The 23,787-nt window shown below is 45.0% G+C and overlaps 3 protein-coding genes across 4 annotated transcripts in view; 1 reads left to right on the top strand and 2 right to left on the bottom strand.

The window, feature by feature from the left end:
- The window catches only part of PSTPIP1 (proline-serine-threonine phosphatase interacting protein 1), a 45,067-nt gene extending 43,914 nt beyond the window's left edge, over positions 1-1,153 (bottom strand). Inside the window, exon 1 of the mRNA XM_072345561.1 lies at positions 838-1,153. Within this exon, the coding sequence (XP_072201662.1) occupies positions 838-870 (33 nt within the window). The 5' untranslated portion in view covers positions 871-1,153. The remainder of the gene's footprint in view (positions 1-837) is intronic.
- Positions 1,154-5,145: 3,992 nt separating this feature from the next.
- Positions 5,146-14,953, bottom strand: RCN2 (reticulocalbin 2). 2 transcript variants are annotated; one of them, XM_072345200.1, is made up of 7 exons: positions 14,820-14,953; positions 14,634-14,739; positions 12,884-13,080; positions 10,790-10,903; positions 10,023-10,119; positions 8,283-8,425; positions 5,146-5,943 (listed from the first exon to the last, which is right to left on the bottom strand). In XM_072345200.1, exons 1-7 carry the CDS (start codon positions 14,925-14,927, stop codon positions 5,791-5,793), a joined length of 918 nt encoding a protein of 305 aa, XP_072201301.1. In that variant the 5' UTR covers positions 14,928-14,953; the 3' UTR covers positions 5,146-5,790. The 2 variants fall into 2 exon arrangements, with proteins under 2 accessions (XP_072201301.1, XP_072201302.1); XM_072345201.1 differs by having other exon boundaries at positions 10,790-10,891.
- Positions 14,954-15,624: 671 nt separating this feature from the next.
- The window catches only part of SCAPER (S-phase cyclin A associated protein in the ER), a 134,963-nt gene continuing 126,800 nt past the window's right edge, over positions 15,625-23,787 (top strand). The window contains exons 1-3 of the mRNA XM_072345196.1: positions 15,625-15,721; positions 16,924-16,999; positions 20,128-20,245. Coding sequence (XP_072201297.1) covers positions 15,666-15,721; positions 16,924-16,999; positions 20,128-20,245 — 250 coding nt within the window. The 5' untranslated portion in view covers positions 15,625-15,665. The remainder of the gene's footprint in view (positions 15,722-16,923; positions 17,000-20,127; positions 20,246-23,787) is intronic.

Below are 23,787 nucleotides of genomic sequence, written 5' to 3'. Positions count from 1 at the left end.
ATAAGTGCATAAAGAAGAGAAAGAGAGAGCCTTGTGTGGGAGTGCTCGGCACAGTTCGGGTTAACATCCAAACGAACGTTTGCATTTCCTCATTGCAATTTTTTTTTAGCTGGTTAAATTTGATAGGAGGGTCGGGGCTGGGGGTGCCTGCAGGAAAGCACTGATCCACAGCCACCTGCCCTGCGCCTTCAGAGCAGGAGAGGGCTTACCCTGCAGGAAGGGGGGATGGAAAGAAAGCAGAGAAAGCAAACACGCGGTGCAGGGCCAGTTCTACTTTGCTTGATAGGAGAATGGCAGGAGGATTTCATCTGCCTTCATGTCTTAAGTCAATACCGGATGCTGGAAAAATGTTTGCCTAGACAGGAGGAACTACTGAAGATGCTCTTCACCCATCCTGGCAATGTTCTGGGTTTGTGTTTTTGGGGTTCTTTTTCTGGTTTTCCCCTTCACTCTGCATCAGAAGCAGCTGTGAGCACTGAGGCTCAGTTCTTGAGCACCACTGCTGGTCCTTCACCCCCTGCTGCTGGACGTTCGGTGCCTGCCCTGTGGCACATAGCAGCAGCCCTGGGCTCCCTAGGAGGGTGAGCAGCAGCACTTTGCACCTGGCTGCCTTAGCTGATGCTTAGCAAAGGATTTCACTGGCCTACTACCCCAACAGCGTGCTTTGCCTTGGAGACAGAGTTCCTTTTTCCTTTCTTTTTTTTAGTAAACTGAATTTAAGACACAGAATTAGGATAAAATCAGCTTGAAATCGTATTTAGAGCCAAGCTGTATTTACAAAGTGTTATAAATAAGTACGTATTTAGTAAAGGAAACATGGCAGAAATGCTCACTTACCCAAAATGCATCTTTAAACTGCATCTGTGTCATTATTATCAGCCTGGGGAGGGCAAAGGTCCTTCAGCAGGGTGGCTCTCAGATGGCAGCGGGCTTTGCAGTTGTTCCTATGCCCCAGCCAAGGCACAAAGGGGAGCACATCCACACAGCTGTCTCTTCTAGAGCCACACAGGTGAAAAATAGCATCAGGCAGCTTCAAGCAGCTCGGTGTAATGACCTATAGCTGTGAAGGGACAGAGAGGGGAAAAAAAGCTCTTGCTCACACACAGAGGCACGCGTGTACGCAGCACCCCCGCGCCAAACCAGTTTCTCTTCTGGTAAACAGTTATTATTGAAATGAGGAAGCGCGGAGATGTCAAGTGATGTCAGTCTGCGCCGCGCCATGTGTGTGCATGCAGAAAGAAAGAAGAAAGCAGAAATTCAGCGATGTGATTTGGATCAGCTGCGGGAGGAGAGAGCAATTAAAATGCAAAGGAAGCCAGCACAATACAGAGAGAGAGGCTGGCGGGGAAATCAGACTCAAACCTTCACGTAACAATATGGTCTCGCACAGAATAACAAAGCAAAAGCAATGACAGAAATGTGCGTATGTGCCACGTTTCTCCTGCACCTCCTGGGGCTGGCACAGACCCGTGTATTTGTGCATGGGAACTGCAGCTGCAAAACTCTGCTTTGCAAATGGAAATGCATTTCAAGACTGGTTAAAGTGAGGACGTTGCAGTTGTGCAGGTGTTAGAGCATGTGCGCAGGGATACCTACGTGTGCGTATGGAGAAGGGCTCTGATCGCCTCCCTTACGTAAATGCTGCTATGAATAAGCAGGATGTGTGAAATTTAGCAAGTAAAATCCAAACTCTAGCAACATTTGAGGTAAAGGATGTAAGAGTTTATTAACAGGAGGACCTGAAGTGAAGCTGAACAAGTGCATCTGTGAACCATCAGCGTGCCCACAGCCAGCACTGCACTGACACAAAGACCTGCAAGCAGCCACATCAGGGAAAGTCTCAATTGCAGTGCAGCTGCAGGTCATTAACAGTCGTGTCTGATGCTTACATGAAACCCTGGTCAAAATACCTTTCCTACAAGTCCAGTTGTCCCTGTCCACCTCCCTGGGATGTGTCAGGGATTCTGTGTCTTAAAATACTCGCTGATATTTTTAAGGAGTAGGTAAAAGGAAAAAGCTCCTACTCTAATTGCCTATGCACAGAAAGTGTCCATCCACACCAAGAGCGTGCCTGGGCTAACAGCTGTAAGTAATTAGCACTGCAGGTGATGCCCAGCTCTTCTACTCCTCCCCAGGGGCAGGGAGGAAGTCTCGGCTCTGTTGAGCTCCAGGGGGATGCAGAGCTGTGCTCAGAGGCCTGCAGCAGCATGTGGCTGGAATTTCCTGTGGTCACCTGGCTGGCAACTTGTCCTGCAGGCTGCTGGAAGACAGAAGTGGCACATCTCCTTCCTGATGGCCCAAAGGTGAGCAATGCAGGGAGTGCACACAGAAAGGGAAACTGAAATACATGCAGGTAGGGGAGGGCAGAACAAAGTCTGCAGGGCCAGAGCTGGGAACCTCTTTGATTGTTGTGAGTGGCAGGAAAATATCTTCATAACTCAAGGGAAGGAGATGGAGAAATGCAAGGATTCCCTGCAGGGCTGCTGCAGAGGAATGAGTGGAGGTTTCTTTCACAAGTGATAATTGCCTGAAAAAAAAACATGTTTTGAGGGCATGAGCACAGAGCACAGATCAAATCCTGATACTTGATGTGTTAGAAAAAAGCCTTTTGAAGAATGTTTTATCTCAGTCTATCGAAGCTGGAATCCCGTCTTTCTTATTTCCAAATTACAGCTTTTGAAGTTGATAGCTTTGCTGCTGTTGGAGTTCATGAAATATGCATCCAGTGAAGGCAAAAAAAGCCCACAACATTTTGGCTGTCCAAGCTGTTTAGCTGCTTGCTGGTTGTGTTTAGTTCAGCTCGGCCCAAAGGCGCTGAGCTGCCTGGAAGTGCTGGCAGGGCAGCAGGGCCTGAGCTCAGTGATGGCTGAAAAGCCCTTCATCACACAGAGCATTTACAGTAGCACAACATGGGTGTGTGTGGCTCGCTCCCAGGGAGCTGCTGAAGTGCTGCCTCTGAGAAGTGCTGTGACTCCTTGTGCTTTGCTCCTTGTCAGTATGTTTTAATGGGGGAACCCCTAAAGTTTAGGAAACCGGAGTGATTTTATCGTCTTTTTTAGGGACAAGGTGACTGGGGGGGCACTGTGCATGGAGAAGAAAGCCTCCAGTATGCTTACGGGTGGGAATTTCACACCTGATGCTCCTTTTTCGTTGTGTTGAATACTTGTCGTGTTCTGTAACCACAGCATCTGCTGGGGATGCTTGATGCCAAGTGCCCTGCAAACAGAAAGTGTTAGGGGCTCTAAATAACACGTAATGTATTGAATCATTTAGTATCATGAGAAGTACTGGGTGAGGTTCCTTCGGCATATTTAGCAAATCTTCTGTATATATTCTCACTTAGAAACATCCCCAGTCATTTTAATGTCATTTCTTTGTTGAGTAGAAATGCAGAGCCCAGGGCTCCATCAGGTGCTCAGGAATGACAGCTGTCTTTCACCTCTTTCTCACATATACCTCCCATGATAGCTAGGAAGGGGAGCAGAGGGACTGATAACAACATTTGTTCTGCTTGCAGTCCTGCAGTACCAGCATCCCCTCTGAATGCTGCTGGTGTGCAGGCATAAGGAAAGGCTTTGCTCACAAACAAGATGGAGCAGCATTAAGCATTAGGTATAACCACTGACAGAGCTGATCAGCTGGATCACGGCTCAGCTCTGTCAGTGGTTATACCTAATGCTTAATGCTGCTCCATCTTGTTTGTGAGCAAAGCCTTTCCTTATGCCTGCACACCAGCAGCATTCAGAGGGGATGTAGTCGACATCCACCAGCTGTTATCCACCATAAAGGATTCTGCTTTGTGGACTGGATTCTTGTGTTGTTGTGTGTGTATTTCTTCTGGTCCATTGTTTAGAGTTGTCCCATCTGACCACAGCCTGAACTGGACCCCTCATTGCTTCTGCATTGTCTGGATGGGCGCTGGTGGACAGAAGTGGTGCACGGCTGCTTTGGGCAACCTGGGTGCTAGATTAAATTATCAAAAGCCACAGATCTCTTTCAGGTTATGAAGCTCTATTAGGCTTTTCTTCATAATGAAGTCTGATTTCAAAGCCATTGACAGAAATAAAAGGAAGTCTCTATTAATTTACTGTAGGAATTACTGAAACATTCAGCAGAACACAGCATTATTAAGGGGCTGAGCTTAGCACTTCTCCAAATCCACTTGGCAGTTTATTAACAATTGCATTGTCTCTTTTTGAAGTACTGCTTTTCTAGGTCCATAAAATTAGATTAAGAGCCAGAAATTTGGGAAGGCTGCAGTTCTCTCCCCAGCACACAGTGAGCAAAGCTCTACTAACACCTAACAGTACTCGCTTACAGAAGGACTGAAATGAGCACGAAGTTGGGTGCTTGGCGCAGACCCTGAGATGTGAGCTCTATGCATTGGGTGCTCTTTGGCATTTTACTGGTCTTGCTGCAACTTCTTCCTATTCCCAATTTTGCAAACGATTGCAACCCAACAAATGATTCCAGGCTGTGACCAAGAGCAAAACATTGTGGCACCCTTTATTTCCTCCTGTTGGGAGCTGAGTTTTCCAGCTGGTTGCTGAATGTGAGGTTGAATTGGTTGTTAAGACTTGTCTCCAAACTCCATCCTCTGTTCTGCTAAGCTCTGTTCAGAGCACTCAGCTAATTCCAGTGACTTCCTAAGGGATGAGAAGTCAACAAATGTACTTTCCTAAACTGAATCTGTCATGCTGTCAAACTTCTGGGTTATTTCAAGTGATCACACAACAGAACGGTGCTTGCTTTTAAGAATGGCAAGGGTGGAGATTTCAGCTGAAGTTGGTTTTCTGAGGTTATTACTATTGTACTTATTGTGTTTAGATTTCCCTCTATCCCAAGTTTAAAGGAAAAAACAAACCCACAAGGCACCACCATGCTACTTTTCCAACGTGTTCAGAATCTAACCACAAACTTAGCTCTTTTTATGGCATCTGGATCTGATGGTATTCCTTTAGCATACAGAACCTATGCAGTCTGAATGCACAGTGCTACCTTCACGTGGTGCAGTGCAGTGGCCCTCACTGTTCCAAGCATCATTCCCAAACTAATACACTCCTGCACGTTGCTCATTCCTCGCTTCAAGGAGTTGCTGCAGGTGACCCACAGTATGTAATAAATGCTCAAAACACAGAAAGGTGGTAGTTTTTTCCTCTGGTTTTAATCCAACAAATGAAGAAGGTCTTGACAATGTAAAATACCATCCTAGTGCCAGTGTTGTAGAATTGTACGTAAAAACAATTATTGTCTGTAGACGTAAAAATAGCAGGCTTCTCTTTTTGTAATACAGTAAAACACATAATAGGAACCGTTTAACGTTAAGTAGAAACCTCTTAAACAATTGAGGCATTTAACCTAAGCGTTTTTCCAAATGTATTAAATAAAACACAGTTAATGCTCACTCTAAACATCTTCCCTCTGTCTTCTCTGCTCTCCTCCCTAATTAAACTGATTAGAAAAAATAGCAGCCTCATTTTCTGTTTTGAATTCCTCCACAACCTCTTAGATTACCCATTTATTTGAGCCCTGCACAATACAGTATTACACCTGAGCTCATTTCTTCCCTATGGCCATATAATTGTGGAGTATTTAAGATGAATTTTGAAGGCGAGAAGAGGCCAAAGGAAGGCTGCAGGAGGGCAAGTTGATTTTGAATGCAAAGTATTTACACAAACGTTATTCTGTTGTTGTAATTACAGCGTAAAACTTGCGACAAAGCTGAAAAGTGAGTGCGTTTAACAAAGGCTCCCAATGAAAGGAAGAACAACAGATTGCAAAATAAATAACCTAAAGTTCTTCGTGGTAGAAACGTTCATCGTGAAGCTGCCTGCCGTAATCCGTGGCTTCGCTGTTAAGAAACAAATCCTGGTTCTTAAGAATCTCTGCCTCAGAAAGCTTTTTATCATCATTCAGATCCATCTCTTCAATCAGGTGTAGAGCCTAAAGAGAAACGGAACGCCGTGTGCCATGTTAATGGATATGAGCATTCGTAAGTACAATTTAGGAATGGCTTTGTCAAAGCCTTGCTGCTGCCCTCTCGTTTCTTACAAGCTGGACACGATGTAACATTCAGAAAAGAACCCGTCTTTCCTCAGTGCGTCTCCTTTTGCTCTTTTTATTCAGTGGCAAAGTCTGAAATCTCTAACCTTACCATCAATTAATTCTCAATCAAACTATTGATGTTGAACCCACCGAAGGCAGTATGAAAAGAGCAAAGATTCACCACCTTGCTTTCTCTTCCCTTTGCAGCGCAGCAGCAGCTGATGATGCACCCCCATTAGCACAACGTCTGCAGTAAGCATGAGCCCAGCAGCTCAGAGCAGCTGTCACACTGCTCCTGGGTGTCCAACCACAGGGAGGCAGCTGCAGGAGGAAGTGCTGGGTGTGCAGGACCGTAGCTAGGATCTGCTGAGCATCCTCTTTCACAGGTGTGTGCCGGTTCACTCCTAGTCACATTTCTGCCCCATGTCTGACAAGATGCACCTTTTTCAGCTCTCAGCTTCAGCTCTGGGCTCTGCTGCTTTCAGCTCTGGGGCTGTCTGCTATGCTTGCTCTTTTTTATGTCCTGATCCCATGGGGACTCATTTCTCCATCATCTATACATACATATTTAAAATAAAGAGTAGGGCAGAGATTTTCATCTAGATCTGCTGTACCTATGACTTGCAAGAACAGCTCCGTAACTGTAATCTATGGTGAATATTTAGCTGGAAAGTCCTTGGTGTCTACTATGAGAGGTTTAATACCTTCAACAATGGATGAGATATGCCATCCATGTGTATAAGCATCAACTTTGGATAGCAATAAGTTTTCCCTCACTTGCTGAAAGCAAAAGCTTGCTTTTGGGGAGGGAAAAAAAGCCCAACAGAACTTTAAATCACAATAATGTCAAATGAAACTGCAAATTAAAATAGTTCTCAGTTTTTTTTGCAGAGTATTTTAGTTCTATCATATTCACGTGAATTTCATAGCTCAAAGCTAACAAGCTGGTACAGCAGCTCTAACACACCTGTTAGTTCTGAGTGGTGGAGGAATTCCTAGTCTGAAATGGGGTTTGGTTTTATTTGCTAGATATCTACAAATACAGTCATTTAGAGAACACTTCCATGTCTACTTTTACCAATTAGTTTGACTCCATATAGAATCACCAAGTTGTGGGCTCCCTATCCCTGGAGGTGCCCAAGGATGTGGATGGTCCCTTGCAGTCTGAGCTGGGGGTCAGCCAGCCTGCAGCAGAAGGTCCTGGGGGGCCATTAAGGTCCCTTCCCTCCTAAGCATTCCGTGATTCCATGAAATTGAGTATATAGCAATTTTCTGCTGTTATTTAGCTACCTGATTTCTTAAGCCAGTTTGAATCGCCAAAGCTAAACGGTAATACTCATAACCAGCAGTTTATGGCTTAAGACAATGCTACCTTCTGTTTGGGGTAGGTGACTTTGTTAGCTCTTACATTAACTGAATTGAAACCCAGCTCATCAGAGAAACAAACAAACAAGGCTTCTTGCAGAGCTGAGATCCTCACACACCGCAGCCTTCCTTGCAGTCCCCCTCAAGAGTCAGATGCTGAAACAAGTCAGCACAAAAGCTTGTAGATCCACGTTAACAAAAATAGCACTCGTGCAATTTCATAGCGTAGCTTCCTGCAAAGTGAGGTACGTGAGCAGCCAGTGCTGCGTGCTAAGTTGGTCTTTCTGTTATCAGCAGAGCTAAAATAGAAGGAGGTGGGACATCAGCAAATAAGCACGTCCCAACCCGAAAGATGAGTTCAATACGAAGTGTCTCCTGGCTGTAAGTGTAATTTTGGAGGTATAGGACAACCTGGTTGTTGTTTCTGTCATTCAGACACCAAAATCTTTCTGTGCAAATGAAATGGACCGGCACAAATTAAGACACATTTCTAACAGAAGAGCAGCTACTGCAGCCAGTAACTACAAAGCCTATTCACTAAAACAGGCTGTCTGGGAACACTCTGTGCTTCTACTGCCTGCTACAAGCAAAACAGGTGATTAAAATGAGAATCCACTCAAATCTACCATGGTATTCTACTGCTGATTAAACCCTATTTCCCTTACCCAGCTCAGGGACCTCCGCTCTTTGCCAAGCTGCAAAAACAGGTTAAAGGAATCTATGCAAAGATGAACTGAGCATTCTTTCTCAACTACTAAGGTAGTGTAAATTTGAATTCATCCATCACTTTAATGTACCATCATCTTGTGAAACCTTCAGAAAGCACTAAATAAATTCCAAACAGTAGTTATTAAACCAGTCAAAACGCATACCTCCTCCTGTGCAATACCCTGGTTATTGGGCACTATCCAGGACAACAGCTCTTGTGGGTTGAGTTTCCCATCGTTATCCTTGTCGTAGTCATTCACAAATCGATCCTTCTCAACAAGGATCCATTCTGGATCTTCTTTGGCAGCTAATAAGAAGCATTTGTTCAGTTTAAATCCACTATTCTCCTTACAATCTCCTACTAGGCAAATCAAGTGAATTTAGTTTCATGAAACATAACATGAAAGTGATTTCACTACACAAAGCCAAGCCTTACAGACCAGCCCCACTATATTTAATAAACGCATCTGCATATGTGTACAGATTCATAATTTAAAGCTAAGATACTATTAAGACAGTAAAACCACAGCTGAACCAGTCTGTATCAGGGACATCAAAGTCACGCATTACATCAGCTGAGCTGTCTAGCATTGCCACAGTTAGCCAAATTGCAAGCAGAGAAAGCAAACTACATAGAGAATCTGCTGCTAAATGGTGGGTTCCTACTTACTGGGAAATCTAACAAGTCAGTAGGAAACAGGGAAAGTGGACAGATAAATCTGACATTATTTGATTTGACTGGGTTAAGGTTACTCTCATTACTGTAGAGCAATCGCATTGCAAACGCCATGTGAACAGTATCACATGACAGCACTATAGGCACTACAACAGTACTCAGACATTGGTCATCGCAGCACTTAACAGATGGAGAAAGTAGGGAAAAGCTTTAAATCAACAAGTGTCCCAAAAATGGGTAGAGAACTGGCGCTGTGCAGTGTATGTGATAACAAAGCTTGTAAGGCTATGCCAAGTGTTTAGTAACATTCTGCTTTAACATCCAGAGAGGTCTACCTGTGACAGCCAGAAAAGAGGCAAAGCTCTTCATTAGTGCAGGCTCAATAGACCTGGGACAATACTGCAGGCTTTCAAAATAGTTCACTTTGGGTTTTTTTCCTAAAGTACTTGCAATGTATTCAAAACAGTTCGATCAACTGCTTGTCTTTATTTGTATTTATTTATTTGTATTAATGATACATGAGCTTACACTGCAACCTTAAACCACTGTTTTAAACTCGTCTCAAACTCTTCCATTACTGCGAGGGCCCCAAGCACTGCTTTCACTCCTTTCTAACAACTTCAGACAGATGAGCTTGGAAAAGCTTTTTTTCAAGTCAGAGCATGAAAAAGATTAAAAACCCAACCAACCAACCCAAATGAAAAACAACCCACAGGAAAACCACCACTTCACAATTAGGGCTCTTTAGGTCCCCATCGAGTTGCTCATCTTTTTTGGAAGCAGAGGAGTTCTCTGACATATCGCAAGTCAAATACAGAACATAAATATTTATCTACTAACAGCACACCTAGAGAAAAGCAATGATAAACTCTAGATCACAAACAGCTCACCTTACACTCATGCAAGCCGGCTTCCCAGATGCATTTGGTTAGCAGAACTGCAGTTTATTTTAGCTACTTTCCTAGTGATAAGGATTTTATGCTTAAGTCTTTGGGAAAAGGAGTAACCTATGAGGAAATGGAGGGCTGCAAACAAACTTCTGTCAAATACTCCCCAAACAGACTAAAATAACACCCACCTGTGTACGGTACAGTGAACTGAGTTATTGTGAAAGACAGGGTAATGTTACTCAGAGCCTGTAGGTGGAGGCACTAACAGCTGGAAACAAAGATGCATACAGTTCATCCCATTCCAAAAGCTTTTGTTCAAGCCCACCCCGTTTCCTTACTTGGGTCTCTTCTGTAATCACCAAGGAATTCTTCCAGGCTCACAAATCCATCACCATCTTTATCATGTTCTTCTAAAGCCTCCTCAGTGACAAAGTCCTTTTGCGTCCATACAAACAAAAAGCAAAACACCAACTGATCAGTCTTGCAACCAAGAGAAAAAGCAATCCATCATTTTAGAGCTATAATAAAGCTTTTAAACTACAGGGACAGTCAGTTTGAATCTGCTTCTCTGTTCTATACAGACTAGTGCAAATAAATGGTTCTGTGCAACAAAACGGGTCCATTCTTACTATAGGCTTTTATGTTCTATGAGAATCAAACATGCAATGTGTACATTGAGTTGGAATCCTTTTTTCTTATTTTTTTGGCCAGAAAAGTGACCCCTGTTTCCCTTTAAGTGAGGTGTGAATGTGCACTTTGCTGTGCCAAGAAAGGTTCATTTAAGCTCCTCTAACTTTACTTTTTAATTCTGAACTGGGCCTGAATCTTCTTCAAGCTGAAATCCTACTAATCTATTTCTAATGTGGCAGTTTTAGATGGAGCCACATCAGACTAACTCCAAACGTTTGGGACAGCTGTGCAGTAGCACAAGAGGAATGTTGAACTACCTCTGCTGAACTCCAGCACCGAATCCATCTGGTTTTTCACTTGGTCTGGCAAAGCAACATGCACAGCTGCTCAAAAGCAGCTTCCTGCAGTACCAGGGCATCAAAAAGGCGTTGCCTCTAAACACGCAGTGCAATAAAGATTTCCTTCTACATCTTACCATCATATACTCCACTTCTTCAGGATGTTCAAAAGCAATAAATTCATCCACATTTAGATCAGGATCATCATCCCTGTTCGCTTTTTCAAAACGCTTTTTCTCCTTTAAATGAAGCTTAGAAAAGAGATTTAGTTAGAGTGCTTAATGAAAAGGAAAAACATTACAGTAGCTGTCTATAAACTCATTAGAATATTAATTGCTTCCCATTACCTACTTGTATTACAATGTTATATTTCACTAAAAAGAGCGTATCCAAAGCAGTGAGAACTGCACTTCTAATTGAGGGCGTTCTGTTTGAAGAACTTATACTAATCTTTTTCTTTCCAATTTGAGACATTTGAAATACACTCAGCCAAGGCTTCCAAAACATTACAGGGAGATAATGAGAAGACCTTGACCTGACTAATGATCAAAGAAATCATGTGATGAAGGGACAAATATAAACAAGGGCATACCGACAAAAAACAGAGACAAAATGACTTGCAAACATGAATTTCAAAGGAATATAATGGCCAGTCGTTCCACTCCATCACTAACAATGGCAGTAGAAAGGCATCATTTCAACTTGGGAACTTTAAGTCTCCCCAGATGACCACTTAATAAGCTTGTTTTAGTGAATGTACCTTGACTACCTGGTTTCCTAAACGTTTAAACCCTTTGCAGGGTACTGAGGGCATGGAGTTAAGTCAAGAGGTTGTTGTTTTGAGCCAGGCTCTGGGCTAAGAAAGAGCGTGAGGCTTCCTGGTATGGTACATTGAGCTACAGCCAGCTTCAAGAGTCTCCCTGGGAGGTGCTGTTCAGCTCGCACCTTTAAGAGCTGCACAATCAGCTTGAACTATTGGTGGAAAAAGTGTTTCCAAGGTTGTTTTGAAAAGCGACAAACAAGCCTGCCACCTTCTGGTGGATTCTTATGTTTACGTCTTGTCCTTCCTAAAGCAGTAAGTCCAGTTTTCCGTTGTAACTGGAGCAGAATCACTGATTTTCAAAGGTACAGCCGAAGAAGCTGCTGGACAATGCAGATGCAATGCAGGTGATTTTGCTTTTGCCACAAGCGGGAAAACCAAGCCAGCAATCACCACAAAATACACCATAAGCAAGTAACCGGGACTTCTATCTCAGCGTAGTATGATGGCAACATTTCAAACATGGGGTCAATGTTTTGATGGGAAGTTTCATTCAAAATCTTGTTTCATTTTAAAGCTATGTGATTAAGTGACTTCCCAAGCATTGCAGTTTGTTTTCACTGTATAAAATCTGTTGTTTACTGTTTATTTCATCTTCATTTCTGTCAACAGTATATTCACAACTACTAAAGGAGCCACCAAAAACTCAGGCCAGCCTAGCCTACACTCACTTATTCTCTCTGGGGAAACATATACATGTACTTACAACAGCATAACTTAAAAGCAAACAAGTTTTGCTACAGAAGACTCTTGGTGAATCTTCCTGTCTTTCTCCCCACTGTCCTGGTCATTCTTAAGTATTTATTTGCATATATGAGATTAATCAGTAACTTCTATTGTTCATTCATCCAGTTTTATCTACCAGGCTTGCATTTTAACCCATCACAATGCCCAAATTGCTCTTGCTCTCTCTCTGGTTCTCCAGCAGGCAGAAAAGTTAAAGAGCATACAGTACTGACAGCCCACAGTATGCACTTCAGAAATGAACAACCAGTGGATCAAAGAGTGCAGTGAGGGGTGAGGGAGTACAAGGCTTCCTTCGTTTCCAACACCTGCTCCTGTCCCAAGCTATGGGCAGGACACTGGTTAGGCTACACACCTAATTTCAAGGTTACCACCTTGTTTTAAGCCATTTGCTGGTGACTCCGCTCTGTGATACGCTGCAGGCAGGCTGATACTCCACTCAGCTGGCAAAATACATTCATGAGGCATGATTTTGGTCTGTGTTCTGTTGGTAGCAGGTTTAATACTCCACTACTTTCCTGTAATTACTCCCCTATCTCAGATAAATGGAAGCGTTAAAACATGTGCCAGCTGCCGCAGTTTCTCTACCCATCTTGTTCCATCACAATAAACAAATATTGTTTCTTTTTGCCAGCAGCTTTCAGAAACTGATGCTGAAACATTTTACCTGTCGAAATGATTCTTCTTCTTGATCCTCCAGGACAGTGTTCTCATCAAAATCAATTACACGATCGTACATTTGTAAGTTGTACTCCTTCCAAGACACCAATCCATCACCGTTTTTGTCATAGTCATTGAAGTGTTGCTTGGCTTCTTGTGTAACATAGTGTTTGAATGACTGCTGTATCCAGGAGCTCAGCTCGTCTGTGAAAAAGCATTAGAATGGAGAAAAAAATCAGAATAACCTGTATTAGAAAACCTGCAAAGATGACACGAGTCTGTCTGGTCTGGAATACACTTTACAGTTCAGATGCAAGGCAAGAGGCTGGCGAAAGCCAACCAACCTGCTTCCTCTGGGCTATGCCTTCTTGTGAGTTAACTGAGTGAGCGATCAGACCACAGCTACTGCTTCCAGCTTCTTTTCTTGGACCATTTCCCTGCTGATACCCATAGAGGAGAGTTATGCAGTTATATCACATTGGGTTATGCTGGTGCTGCCAGAGAAAGTTTGATGCACCCATCTGACACACGTGGGAAGTGGCAGCAAGAAATGATTGTGAGCGCACAGCCAACTACATCGCTAAAACTTATCCCATCAGGAAGGTCCTTTGTTTTCAACTGAGCAAGTGCCCTGATTTCAGGCTCACTGGGCCCGAACAACACAATCCTGCCCCTTTTGGTGGCTGTTGGAGTCAGGTCAGCTTGACCCCAAAATATTAACAAGGTTTCTTCTTTTACTAGGAGCTGCAATCAAACCTTACGTACCTTGGGAATGCTTTGAAGCTACTTGATCTTATAGAATCGTGGCTAAAACAAGTTAAGCTCAGCATACAGATAGTTTCACACAAGTATGTTCAAGTTCTTGACTGTATGAAGATTGGGAGAAGGTATTTTCTTGGTCTCAAGCAGCTCATGTTCAAGTGCCCAGGAAGGGACGGCTGGAAATGTTACCATATCCCCGGGCAGAGTGTCAGTACATCTTTATTGGGTTTATTTAAGCATCTCTGAACAGCAACAAGACATTTTTCAACTACAAATGTGTGGTACCAAAGGAAACAAGTTTGTAAAAGACTGTCTGAGTTGATTAAACACAGGAAGGCATGGATGCCAAGTGCACAAATTCACCACTGCCTGCTAGACCTCATGGACAAACTACAGTGCAGTTTATCACAGATGGTGGCATTACTTATAGGGTAGGCAGTTATTTCCCAGCATTGAAGCACTGAGCACTGCATCCAGTGCCACTCATCGGAAATGCTGCTGATCACAGAATCATAGAATAGCCCGCATTGGAAGGGACCCATCAGGATCATCAGGTCCAGCTCCTGGCCTCACATCATCTCTGTCTGCCTCCAAACGAGGTGTGTGGATAAGCAGGAAGTTCTCAAGGCCTGTCCTGCGGTACACTAAGAAAGAACAGCTGGGGAAGCTCCATCCCTCAATGCTTCTTGGTGTTCAAAGGCATCCTGCCGGGACTTTCCTTTGGGAAGGGAGGGGAAAGCAAGTTTTCATCGGACTCAGCACCAGATGCCGTGCATTTCACCAGCACCGGATGCCGTGCATTTCACCAGCACGGCGTGCCGATGGAACTTCACGGTACCGGAGCCCTCCCTGCAGTGCGTGCCGGAGTCCAGCGGCCCCCAGCCCCGGGCTGTCCCTCGGGTGCATCTCCGAGACGCTGCCCTCATCTCAGCCACAGCTGCTCCCCGGGATGCACACAAAGCCCGGACCCCGCCCGCGCGGAGCCTCGCGGTTACCCTTGCTGAGCAGGCCGTCGTCGTCCGCGTCGATCCTCCGCACGATGGCCTTGAGCCGCCGCTGCTGCTCTTCCGGGCTGAGCCGCGCGTACTCCTCCGCCTCCTCCTGCGGGAGGAACCGCGCATCAAACCGCCGCCAAGCTCGGCCCGACCCGACCCGACCCGACCCCCGGCCCCGCCGCCCACCTGCCCTCCGAGCAGCGCCTCCCGGTCGTAATCGGCGCGGTGCTGCCCGTACGCCGCGCCCAGCGCCGCCAGGACCAGGCCCAGCGCCAACAGCGGCCGCCGCCGCATCGCGCCGCCGAGGAGGGGAGCGCGCCGAGGGGCGGGGAAACGGGAGCGGCGGGGGGTCCGCAACGCCGCCTGCGCGCGGTAAGGGCCGGCAGGGCCGCGTGCTCCCCCTCGTGCCCGGAGATCCCGTTGTGCCGCGCGGGGGGAGGAGCGGGGAGAGCAGAGAGGGGCGGTGTGAGAGAGCGGGGTGCGGGTGTGCGGCGAGTGCGAAATGGGCTGCCCTGCGGAGAGCTGATAAACGTGCGGGGCGGCCCGCGGAGCTCCATCGCTGCAGCGGGTAACCGAGGTCCGCACGGGGCTGTCGTTGGGTTTGTGCTGCTCCCTGGGAGGAGAACGTGTTTGTGTCACAGCTCCCGGCACGGACCGTCCTGCGGCGTCTCGGGCTGTGCAGACACGGCCATGTTCGCACAGCTGGCTGCAGGCGGCCGTGTCGTTACTGTACCGTTACGCACCGGCCGTACCGTTACGCACCGGCCGTACCGTTACGCACCGGCCCGCTCGGTGCTCCCGAAGTTCGGCAGCTCCGCTCGGCGCGGCGGCTCGTTGCTCAGCAGCGCCCCCCGGCGGTCGGCCCGGCAGTTGCTCGGGCGGCGGCTGGAGGGTGCCGCGCGCCGCGGGCGGGCCAGGTGAGGGCAATGCCTTCACCGGTGCGGGCGGCGCATGCGCGCCTGCCGGCTGCCGGTGGGGGGGGGGGGCGGGCGCGGCGGCGGGCGGACGGGCGGGCGCCGGCGGCGGGATGCGATGACGTCACCGCGGCGGGACGCGCGCGGGCGGGACGGAGCGGCGCGACGGAGAGCGTGAGTGAGACCGCGGCGCGGGGGAGGGGAGCTGCGCGGGGAGAGGCGGCGGGGCAAGATGGCGGCGGGCCGGCCCTCCCCTCGCGCCCCGCGGCGCCGGGCCCCGGGCGTCGCTCCTTAACCGCCCAGCGGGGACCGCGGCCTTCCCCGGGGCCGGGCCGGGAGCTCGGTTGCCAGTAGCAACCGCGAAGCCCGTGCCGGGTGTCAGTCAGCTGCGCCGCGCTCTGCCCGCGCCGTGGGGCTCCGCGCCGCCGCCCCCTCCTCAGCGCTGTGTGTGAGGCGGCTCTGAGCGCGGTAATAACGCTGACAGATTGGGGTGAACCTGTACATGTTCAACCCCGCGGCCTTTCCCACTGTTGGCTGCGGGTCCCCAGTCCGGTACTTGATGAAAAACAAGCATTTTGTCGTAGCTTTCTTCTGCAGGAGCTGACAGTGATTTTTTTATGTCCTAACTAATTATCCCACAGTGGTTTTCAGCACCTCTGGTTCGTTTTAGCCTGTGATGGATCTGCCCGGTCCTGTCACAAGAAACGCTGCTCTCGGTGCCTCCCCTGTAGTAGAGCAGTGTGCTTTGTGCTGTTGTTGCTTTAATACATGACAAAATGTGCTCCTTTGGGTGAAATCTGCTCACCGTACACTCACGGCTGGAGCAGCTCCCTGTGAGGACAGGCTGAGAGCTGGGCTGTGCAGCACCGGGGGGAGAAGGCTGCGGGGAGAGCTGAGAGCGGCCTTTGGTGTCTAAAGGGGCTGTAAGAAGGAAGGGTGCGGGCACTTCAGCAGGGTCTGTTGTGACAGCACAAGGGGAAATGGATTCAGACATGAAGAGGGGAGATTTAGATTGGGTGTAAGGAGGTTTGGTACACTAAGGGCAGTGAAGCAATGGTACAGGCTGCCCAGAGAGGCGGTGATGCCCCATCCCTGCAGACACCGAGGTCAGGCTGGGGGTCTCTGATGTGCTGTGAGTGTCCCTGTGCATTGCTGGGGTTGCACCGATGGCCTTTAAGGGTCTCTTCCACTTTGAGGTTGTTTTTATTCTATTGGGTCAGCTTCTTTTGATTTTCCTCTTGGGCTGCTTTTAACATGGAGCCACGTAAGCACTTTACAAGTATGACTGTCCTGTGAAAACATTACCACATTCATCAGATGCCCTTGACAGAAATGTTGCTGTGAAGCTAGAACTAACTGTGTTTGTTTTGACGCAGGTATGAAAGCTCAATGGGGTCATCCAAAAATGCAGTCAATGAGCCTGCTGATGCAGAAGAAGGCTATAATGTGATGGTAGGTAACTGTAATTCTGTATGGAGGTTTTTCTTGCTGTACTTCATTTGTACCTTCTCTGAAGTTACTGATTCTAGAAACTGAGTCAGTTTAACTTATCAACACCATCATGTGAATTCTTGAAAATGCTGAAATAGCTTCTGCTTTCCCTTTGCTACTTCTTTACACATCCCAAGGGAATTCTGTACTGTAAATGGAATAAAGGAGTGAATCCTGTTAAAACATACACTCAAGTCCTCTGGAGACCCTGCAGTGTTCCAAAATTAGGACTCCCTGCTGATTTACATGGCATACTGACCTACCTCTCACACATGCCCCATCCATGTGAGCTTATTAGTCATGGACTGTGATGTGAGCAGTGGGGCAGAAAACTGTGAAACAGAAGAGATGCAGAAACCTTTGTGCTGTGAAATGGTGGGTTTTGATACCTGCCTTAAAGGACTGCTCTGCAATGAAAAGGTGTATTGCAGTCATCAATGTTTTATTGTCAGTAGAGCTTTTAAGGGAAAAAATGCTGTTCAGACCAAATTCTGTTTCAATTAAAACAAAATTACAAGTTCCAAAGTTCCCAACTTTTGTTTGGAAATTGTCCCAGTGTATCTTAGTGCTGGAGTGTTTTGGACTGCAGAAATAAGGGTAAGAACAGCCGTGTATTACAGAGGGTCCTGGGTGCAACATGAGAAGTTTGGGGTGTGTGTTAGGAGGAGCTGGCTGTGCTTTTGGGTGCTTTGTGGGTTGGATTAGGCCTGTGGAAGCCTGCTGTTCTGTGCTGTGTGTGAAGAGTGCTAATTTCTGTGTGATAAGATATGTGATTAGATAGTAGTGAAAAGATAACGTTGCAAATAAATAAAACGCATTCATCATTTTGATATGTTTAAATGAGATTTGCATCATCTGTAGGTACAAATAATCTTATTGGCATGGAAAATGACTTTGATGAAGTGTTTGTATCTGCTCTTGGGCGCTGTATCTCAAAGAAGGATACAAATCAGTTGGAGACAATCTTGAAGAGAAAACCTCAACTCTCAGATTCAGTGAGCATGTGATCTGTGATGTGGAAAATCAGGGAAAGAAGACTGAAGGGGTACAGGTGGTCAGCTTGGAAAATGAGATGGCTGATGGGGGATGAAACCAAGTGGAATGCCAGCATAAAAAAAAGGGGGGAAAAAGAATTCAAATGGTTTTCAAAGTTCTCTGTATGGCAGGAATGAGCAGGATTATGTTGTGGGAAAGCTGAGGTTCAGTGTTTCGTGGTGTGTGCAGAGTGAATGCTGTCTGGATTGAGAATCCATTAAAAAAACAAAGATTTGTCTACTTGTTCCTTTTTGGCAGCAAGTTGCGATAGATGAGATCTGCTTCTAGATGAGGTTGCTACAGTTTGAGGGTACATGAATGCAAAATGCAGCCACATTTCAGAGGCAGTTCAGATAAATCAAAGCCACTTAACTCAGTTGTGAAGGTTCCATAAGTATTTGCATCACTGGTTTATGCAGTAGTTTAAGTTGATTTTAGAACAATTATGTGAGATTTGTGAGTCTTTAACTCTTAGGTCCAGGATGGAAGTTTTATTGTTAAGCAGCAAGGGAAGAAAAATCCCAAATAATCTTTATTCAACAGCAGTGGACAATTACTAGAAGTTTCCAAAGAGAATCAGCAATTATATTGAATGAGAGTAGACTAAAACCAGTTTAGTATGGACCCTGCTGGTATCTCTGTATCAAACTATATTACTTGAGTGTTTTGTTTTTGTTTTTAAATAATCATGTTTTTAGTCAGCTCTCTTCCATAGTTCTGCTATGGTTTTGGTTGTTTGCTCTAAGTATATTGCATGGTATGGTCTCAGGTGGTCAGTGGAGCACTAGGTGGCACACTGTGGCTTTGAAAGAAGCACTTGAGGGCACCCAAATGAGAGGAACTTTAGTTCGTTGTTATGATACAAGCACTCAAGTAATCACAGCATTTTGTTTCGATCGTATTTCCTGAGGAATTCTAGCCACTCCTCTGCTGTGCTCATGTGCCCTGTATTTCATTCTGAAGATGTGCTGGTAGCACAGCACAAAGGTTGCAGGTTTGATGGTGAGGGTGAAAAGAGGAAAAATGTGTCTTCTGACTGATGCTACAGAAAATCAGCTTATCGGTGCGTAAAGGAATGTTTACGTCTATGTAACTTACTTGAGGTTATGTTTGTCAGTGTTAAAGTGGTTTTGCACCACCACTGTATATAAACTTTGCATTACTGTAACTTGGCTTTATTTCACATCACTTTCTGTGGAATAAGTTCACGCTGTTTAGAAGAGGAACAGCTTCATCCAGTTGATGTCTGTCAGCTGATACATCTATTTCTTAATGCATTTGGTTTCTAAGATCCGGTGATGCTATCTTTTGTCACTGCAAAGAAATGTATTTTCTGGGTGAAAAAAGTTCATCCTCGGTGCTTCTCATGTTGTTTGTGAACAGCTGCAGCTTTCTAGTTAGAACAGCTGGCTGTAGTTGCCAGGATGTGCTTTCTAGCTTCTTATCTTCTCAGTGAAACAGAAATGTTTGCTTTTTAAATGTATGCAGCTGAAAGTAATGCCTCCTGTTTGTTTCCATGGAAGCTACAACATATACAAAGAACACAATAATGCTATTTTAATAAAGGAAATTCTCATTGTTCTTCAGCATAGTCACCACCCTGTACTACTCTCATGAAAAACATCTGTACCAGTGGAGGTGACCGTTCTTCAAGTTCTTCTCAGCTACCCAGCATGTGTATTTTGGTCTCACACAGCTTTTGTCCTGAGTTCTAATTAACTCAAAGAATATAAAACATTTTAAAGTCTAATGTGATGCTCTAGCTGGACAGGCCATCAATTAAATTAAGGTTAAAATAAGTGTGGTGTAGGCATACCTGTTCTGAGGACTGGGTAGAAACTCCTGTACCATACCAGCCAATCGCTTTGCCTGCCACGTAGATAAGTGGTAGTGAAAATACATATGTGTTCTGAATAGCTGGTAAAAACACATTGTCTGTGAACCCACTTGGGTTTAACCACATGTTGGATAAAATTAACATGTCAAAACTATATGTATATATATATGTACACGTGTATATATGTATTTTCCATTCCTGCATTTCTTGTTTTCAGGCTTCTTTCCAGCGCTCCAATAGCCATGACAAAGTGAGGAAGATAGTTGCAGAAGAGGGACGTACAGCAAGGAACCTGATTGCATGGAGCGTCCCGCTGGAAAACAAGGATGATGATGGTATGTATTTCGCTGCCTTCCCCCAACATGTTTTGCACCTGGCCCTTTGTTCACTGGAGCTGCTCACATGGAATCATGTTTCTTCCATGGGGTTTCTCTGTCTGTAGAAAAGATAATGTTTAGTGTCCATAGTATCATTTATAAATCTGTATAAAACATTTGCAGTGACAGATAAAAAGAAATGCGTTATTTTTTCTGAAAAGGGGCATGTAAGTTCATCATGTCTTGCTGATATCACTGGGATAGCAGAGTAATACAATAACCTTAAAGTACTGAGCTTTGAGAAGGTTGTTAAAAACTAGTCTTATGTATCTTGGGGCTTAGGATTGGAAGGGATGTCTTAGTGCTACCCCACAAAGTACTTCTATGTACTCTAAAACAAGCACGTTTGGCAGTTTCTTGTGGTATCACTTCAGTCTGTTTTAAACATCTGCAAAGAATCATAAAGCTGACCCTATGTATCCTCTTTCTTAATGTGAATCCTTGGACCTGTTTTGTTGCTGTTGCAATACCCTCTTGTGGACTTCAGAAGCCAGGAATTGACTTTCAGTTTTCATACTGCTCAAGCTGTTCCAGATGTCAGACTGCTATCTTTGTGAGGACCTCATCTCATGTGCTTTTGTAGCTCTTTGTCCTTGTGGGGGTGCAGCTGCTTTTAAGATTTGGGCAGGAGTGTTTAAAAGTTATTGGTTTGTTCTGGTTTATTTGAATGTGAGGTTGGTTGAACACCGGGATGGGTTCCCCAGTGAAGCTGTGGAGATGCTCAGAATCTCACTGGGTGTAGTCCTGGGCAGCCTTCTGTCACTGACAGCTTTGAGCTGGAAGGTTGGGCTGCATCTCCAGAGGCTCATTCCAACCCCAGCTGTCCTGTGATTTTGCCAGTGGAGATGGTGTTTCTAGGACTGGTTATGGCTATGATAGAAGATCACCTCTTTCTAAAGTAAGCTGAAGCAAAGCTTGAACTGTCTTCTTGCGTTGCATTATGCACTGAGATGTATCTGTGAATTTTCTTTCATTTAAAAACCAAAATGTCTGAGGTCACAGGAGAGAATGAGGTGCATGAAAACCTATGTAGCTGTTGGTGCGTGTGTAGGTTTCATCAAGGAAAACTCATTCTGTTCAGAACGTGTACCTGTTCTTCTGTTAACAATGCCAAGTGGAACGATAGAAAGCTTATACTGAATAACTAAACATTCACAAGCTTTGGATTCAGGTTCTGACTCCAAGGTAAACACCAGCATTGTCCCAGCTGTCTTAATTTGTTAGATTGCCTTTCCAAAGCAGGAGTTTGGTGTAGTGACATTTTTAAGCTCTAAGTGGTCAGCAGTAAAAGATAGGCTGTGAATCTTTGATAGGTACATGTCAGAAGGAAAAATGAAACAGCAGCCAGGTACTGTGTTTTTGTTTTAGCCAAAATAGAAAGCATGTGAGAAGAAAAAGGTAATAGTTTAAGATACAACCATAGTCTGCTCAAGTAGAACACACACAGTAGTACAGATTGGGATAACATATAGCAGCTAGTCTGCTTATTATCATGACTATGTGCATTTTTAAGAGGGCTAGTTTTGCATATTTCTGGCAGCTTCATTTATATCTCTCTCCAGAGGGTGCATTTATCTATTCACTAGTCTTGCAGTTGCCTATAAGTTTGTATGGGAAACTGTTAATTACAGCCTGAACCTCTGATTAACCATCTGAGGCAAGTGATGGGTCAGCTGGGGGAGCACAGGTGAAGCTAATTCAGCTGTGCTCCTGGAAGGGGTGGAGCTTGACTCCACCTCCCCTAGATCCCATTTAAGGGCTGACCACCACTAAGGCAGATTCTCTTTCTGGAGATTGTTCCTGTGTGGAGTTTCTACAGTGAGCCTTAACATCGGTGAGTCGTTCCTATATAACCTCTGACTATCCATCTACTTTACCTTTGTATAATTATAACTGTACAATGTTCTTGAGTGTTGGTAGATCAACTGGTATTATTGCATTGATAATACATGATGTCTAAGTAGAGAAGACCGAGAATTGTCTTTGGGAATTAAAGGGTGAATAGGAAAGGAATATGGATTGTATTTGAGCTGCTGGCGAGTTGGTTCAAGTTTTATTTCAAGCCTGTTCCTTCTTAGTGCTGCCTTGCTTGTAATGTTATTTTACAAAGCTTTGAGAGTGATATTTGCTTGGAGAATGAGTGAATTAGAGTTGCTATTGAGTTTTCTTCCAAAGCATGGAAAATGATGTAGAATGAATCACTGTCTTTTGTTAGATTGTTGCCTTTAAGTAGTTACATGTGATGCTGGAACCCAGGTGGCTGTAGTCATTTCCTTCTTTGGGGCCTAGTAGCACCACTGCAATTGTAACTCTTTGCCAGTGAAGAGTTGTTCTTTCTATTTGCCCAGTGGAAAACTGCCCTGTGGAAAGGAACATCTGACTGGTGGGGGTCTGGCTGATCCAGATCCTTTATCACTTGACCCTCCTCTTGGCATAGAGGGTTTGTATGTCAGTGAGCTTTGATTCATTCTTTGCTGATCTTTCAATATGTATTTCATCCCTAAGGAACAATACAGGAGTATTATGAATTAGGACAGTTTGTACTTGTTCAGGGGCTGTGTAAATCAGGCCAGAGGTTCAGGTTGCCCGAGCCAATCCTGCATCCCATTTGTACGAAGCAGTGTTCTGTCTTTGGGCTCTTTTTTCCTGCTCATAACATTGAGAGGTTTTGCTCTGGCAGCAGTAGTGTGTGATTTAATGCTTTATATTGGGAGCTGTTACTCATTGTGAGAATGTCTTGCTGCAGAAACAGTGAGTGTGTGCTTATTCACAAGTACTAGTGGTATGGAGTTGTTACATTGAAAATGTTGGCTTCATTTTTTTTTTTTTTGGCTTGTGTGACTTTGCTTTTCCTATTTTCTTATTTTTTCCTTAACGTTTAGCTTTTCTCTTGGAAGACTCATGCATTTTATGCAGAAGCAGTAAGAAAGATTCATGATGTGAATTGCGGTCCAAACCTTCTAATTCCTTAAGGGAATACATGTTTCCCATCAATAAGAAATACTACCATAAAAAGGAGAGAAGCTTCTGGAATGATAGGTAGCAGTTCTGATACAGGTTTTGGTGTGGAATGTGCCCTTGTTATGTCAGATCTGAAATGCTCTTTGTGAGTGCGGAACAGCGACATAAGAAAATCTTCCTGGAGCAAAACACAGTGGCGACAGTTTAGAAGAGGCATTGACTGGAGACACATTTAACCTTTGACAGTTATGGTATTCCTCCACAGAATTCATTAACGTGCAGCAGGTTCTGTGTTTTGGGACAGGCTAACAATACAGTTGACTGTGTGCTGAGGAGAGAGGGCGTTATGATTGTGAGTAATGCAGCAGAATGGTATTCTGTCTTCAGGATTAAGCTCCTTTATAACTTTGAGGTGTGTCAGAAATTGGAAAATCTTGCTTGTTACCATTCCCTTTGTATTTCTTGTTTGCTTAACGTCATTTGCGTACTTGCCACATAAAATGAACGCAATAGATTGAGAGTTTCAGTATCAGGAAACA

Source organism: Excalfactoria chinensis, chromosome 10, assembly GCF_039878825.1.
Source record: "Excalfactoria chinensis isolate bCotChi1 chromosome 10, bCotChi1.hap2, whole genome shotgun sequence".
Classification (NCBI taxonomy): Eukaryota; Metazoa; Chordata; class Aves; order Galliformes; family Phasianidae; genus Excalfactoria; species Excalfactoria chinensis.
The sequence above is the reverse complement of the archived record's forward strand: the minus strand, read 5'-3'. Positions and strand labels throughout refer to the sequence as shown.

Excerpts from the sequence above, each read along its gene's own strand:
- RCN2 (XM_072345200.1), bottom strand. The coding sequence starts at position 14,927 with ATGCGGCGGCGGCCGCTGTTGGCGCTGGGCCTGGTCCTGGCGGCGCTG. Across the intron at positions 10,904-12,883 it reads AAGAAGAATCATTTCGACAG|CTTCATTTAAAGGAGAAAAA; the intron begins GTAAAATGTTTC and ends CTCTTTTCTAAG. Across the intron at positions 5,944-8,282 it reads AGGGTATTGCACAGGAGGAG|GCTCTACACCTGATTGAAGA; the intron begins GTATGCGTTTTG and ends GTTTCTCTTTAG.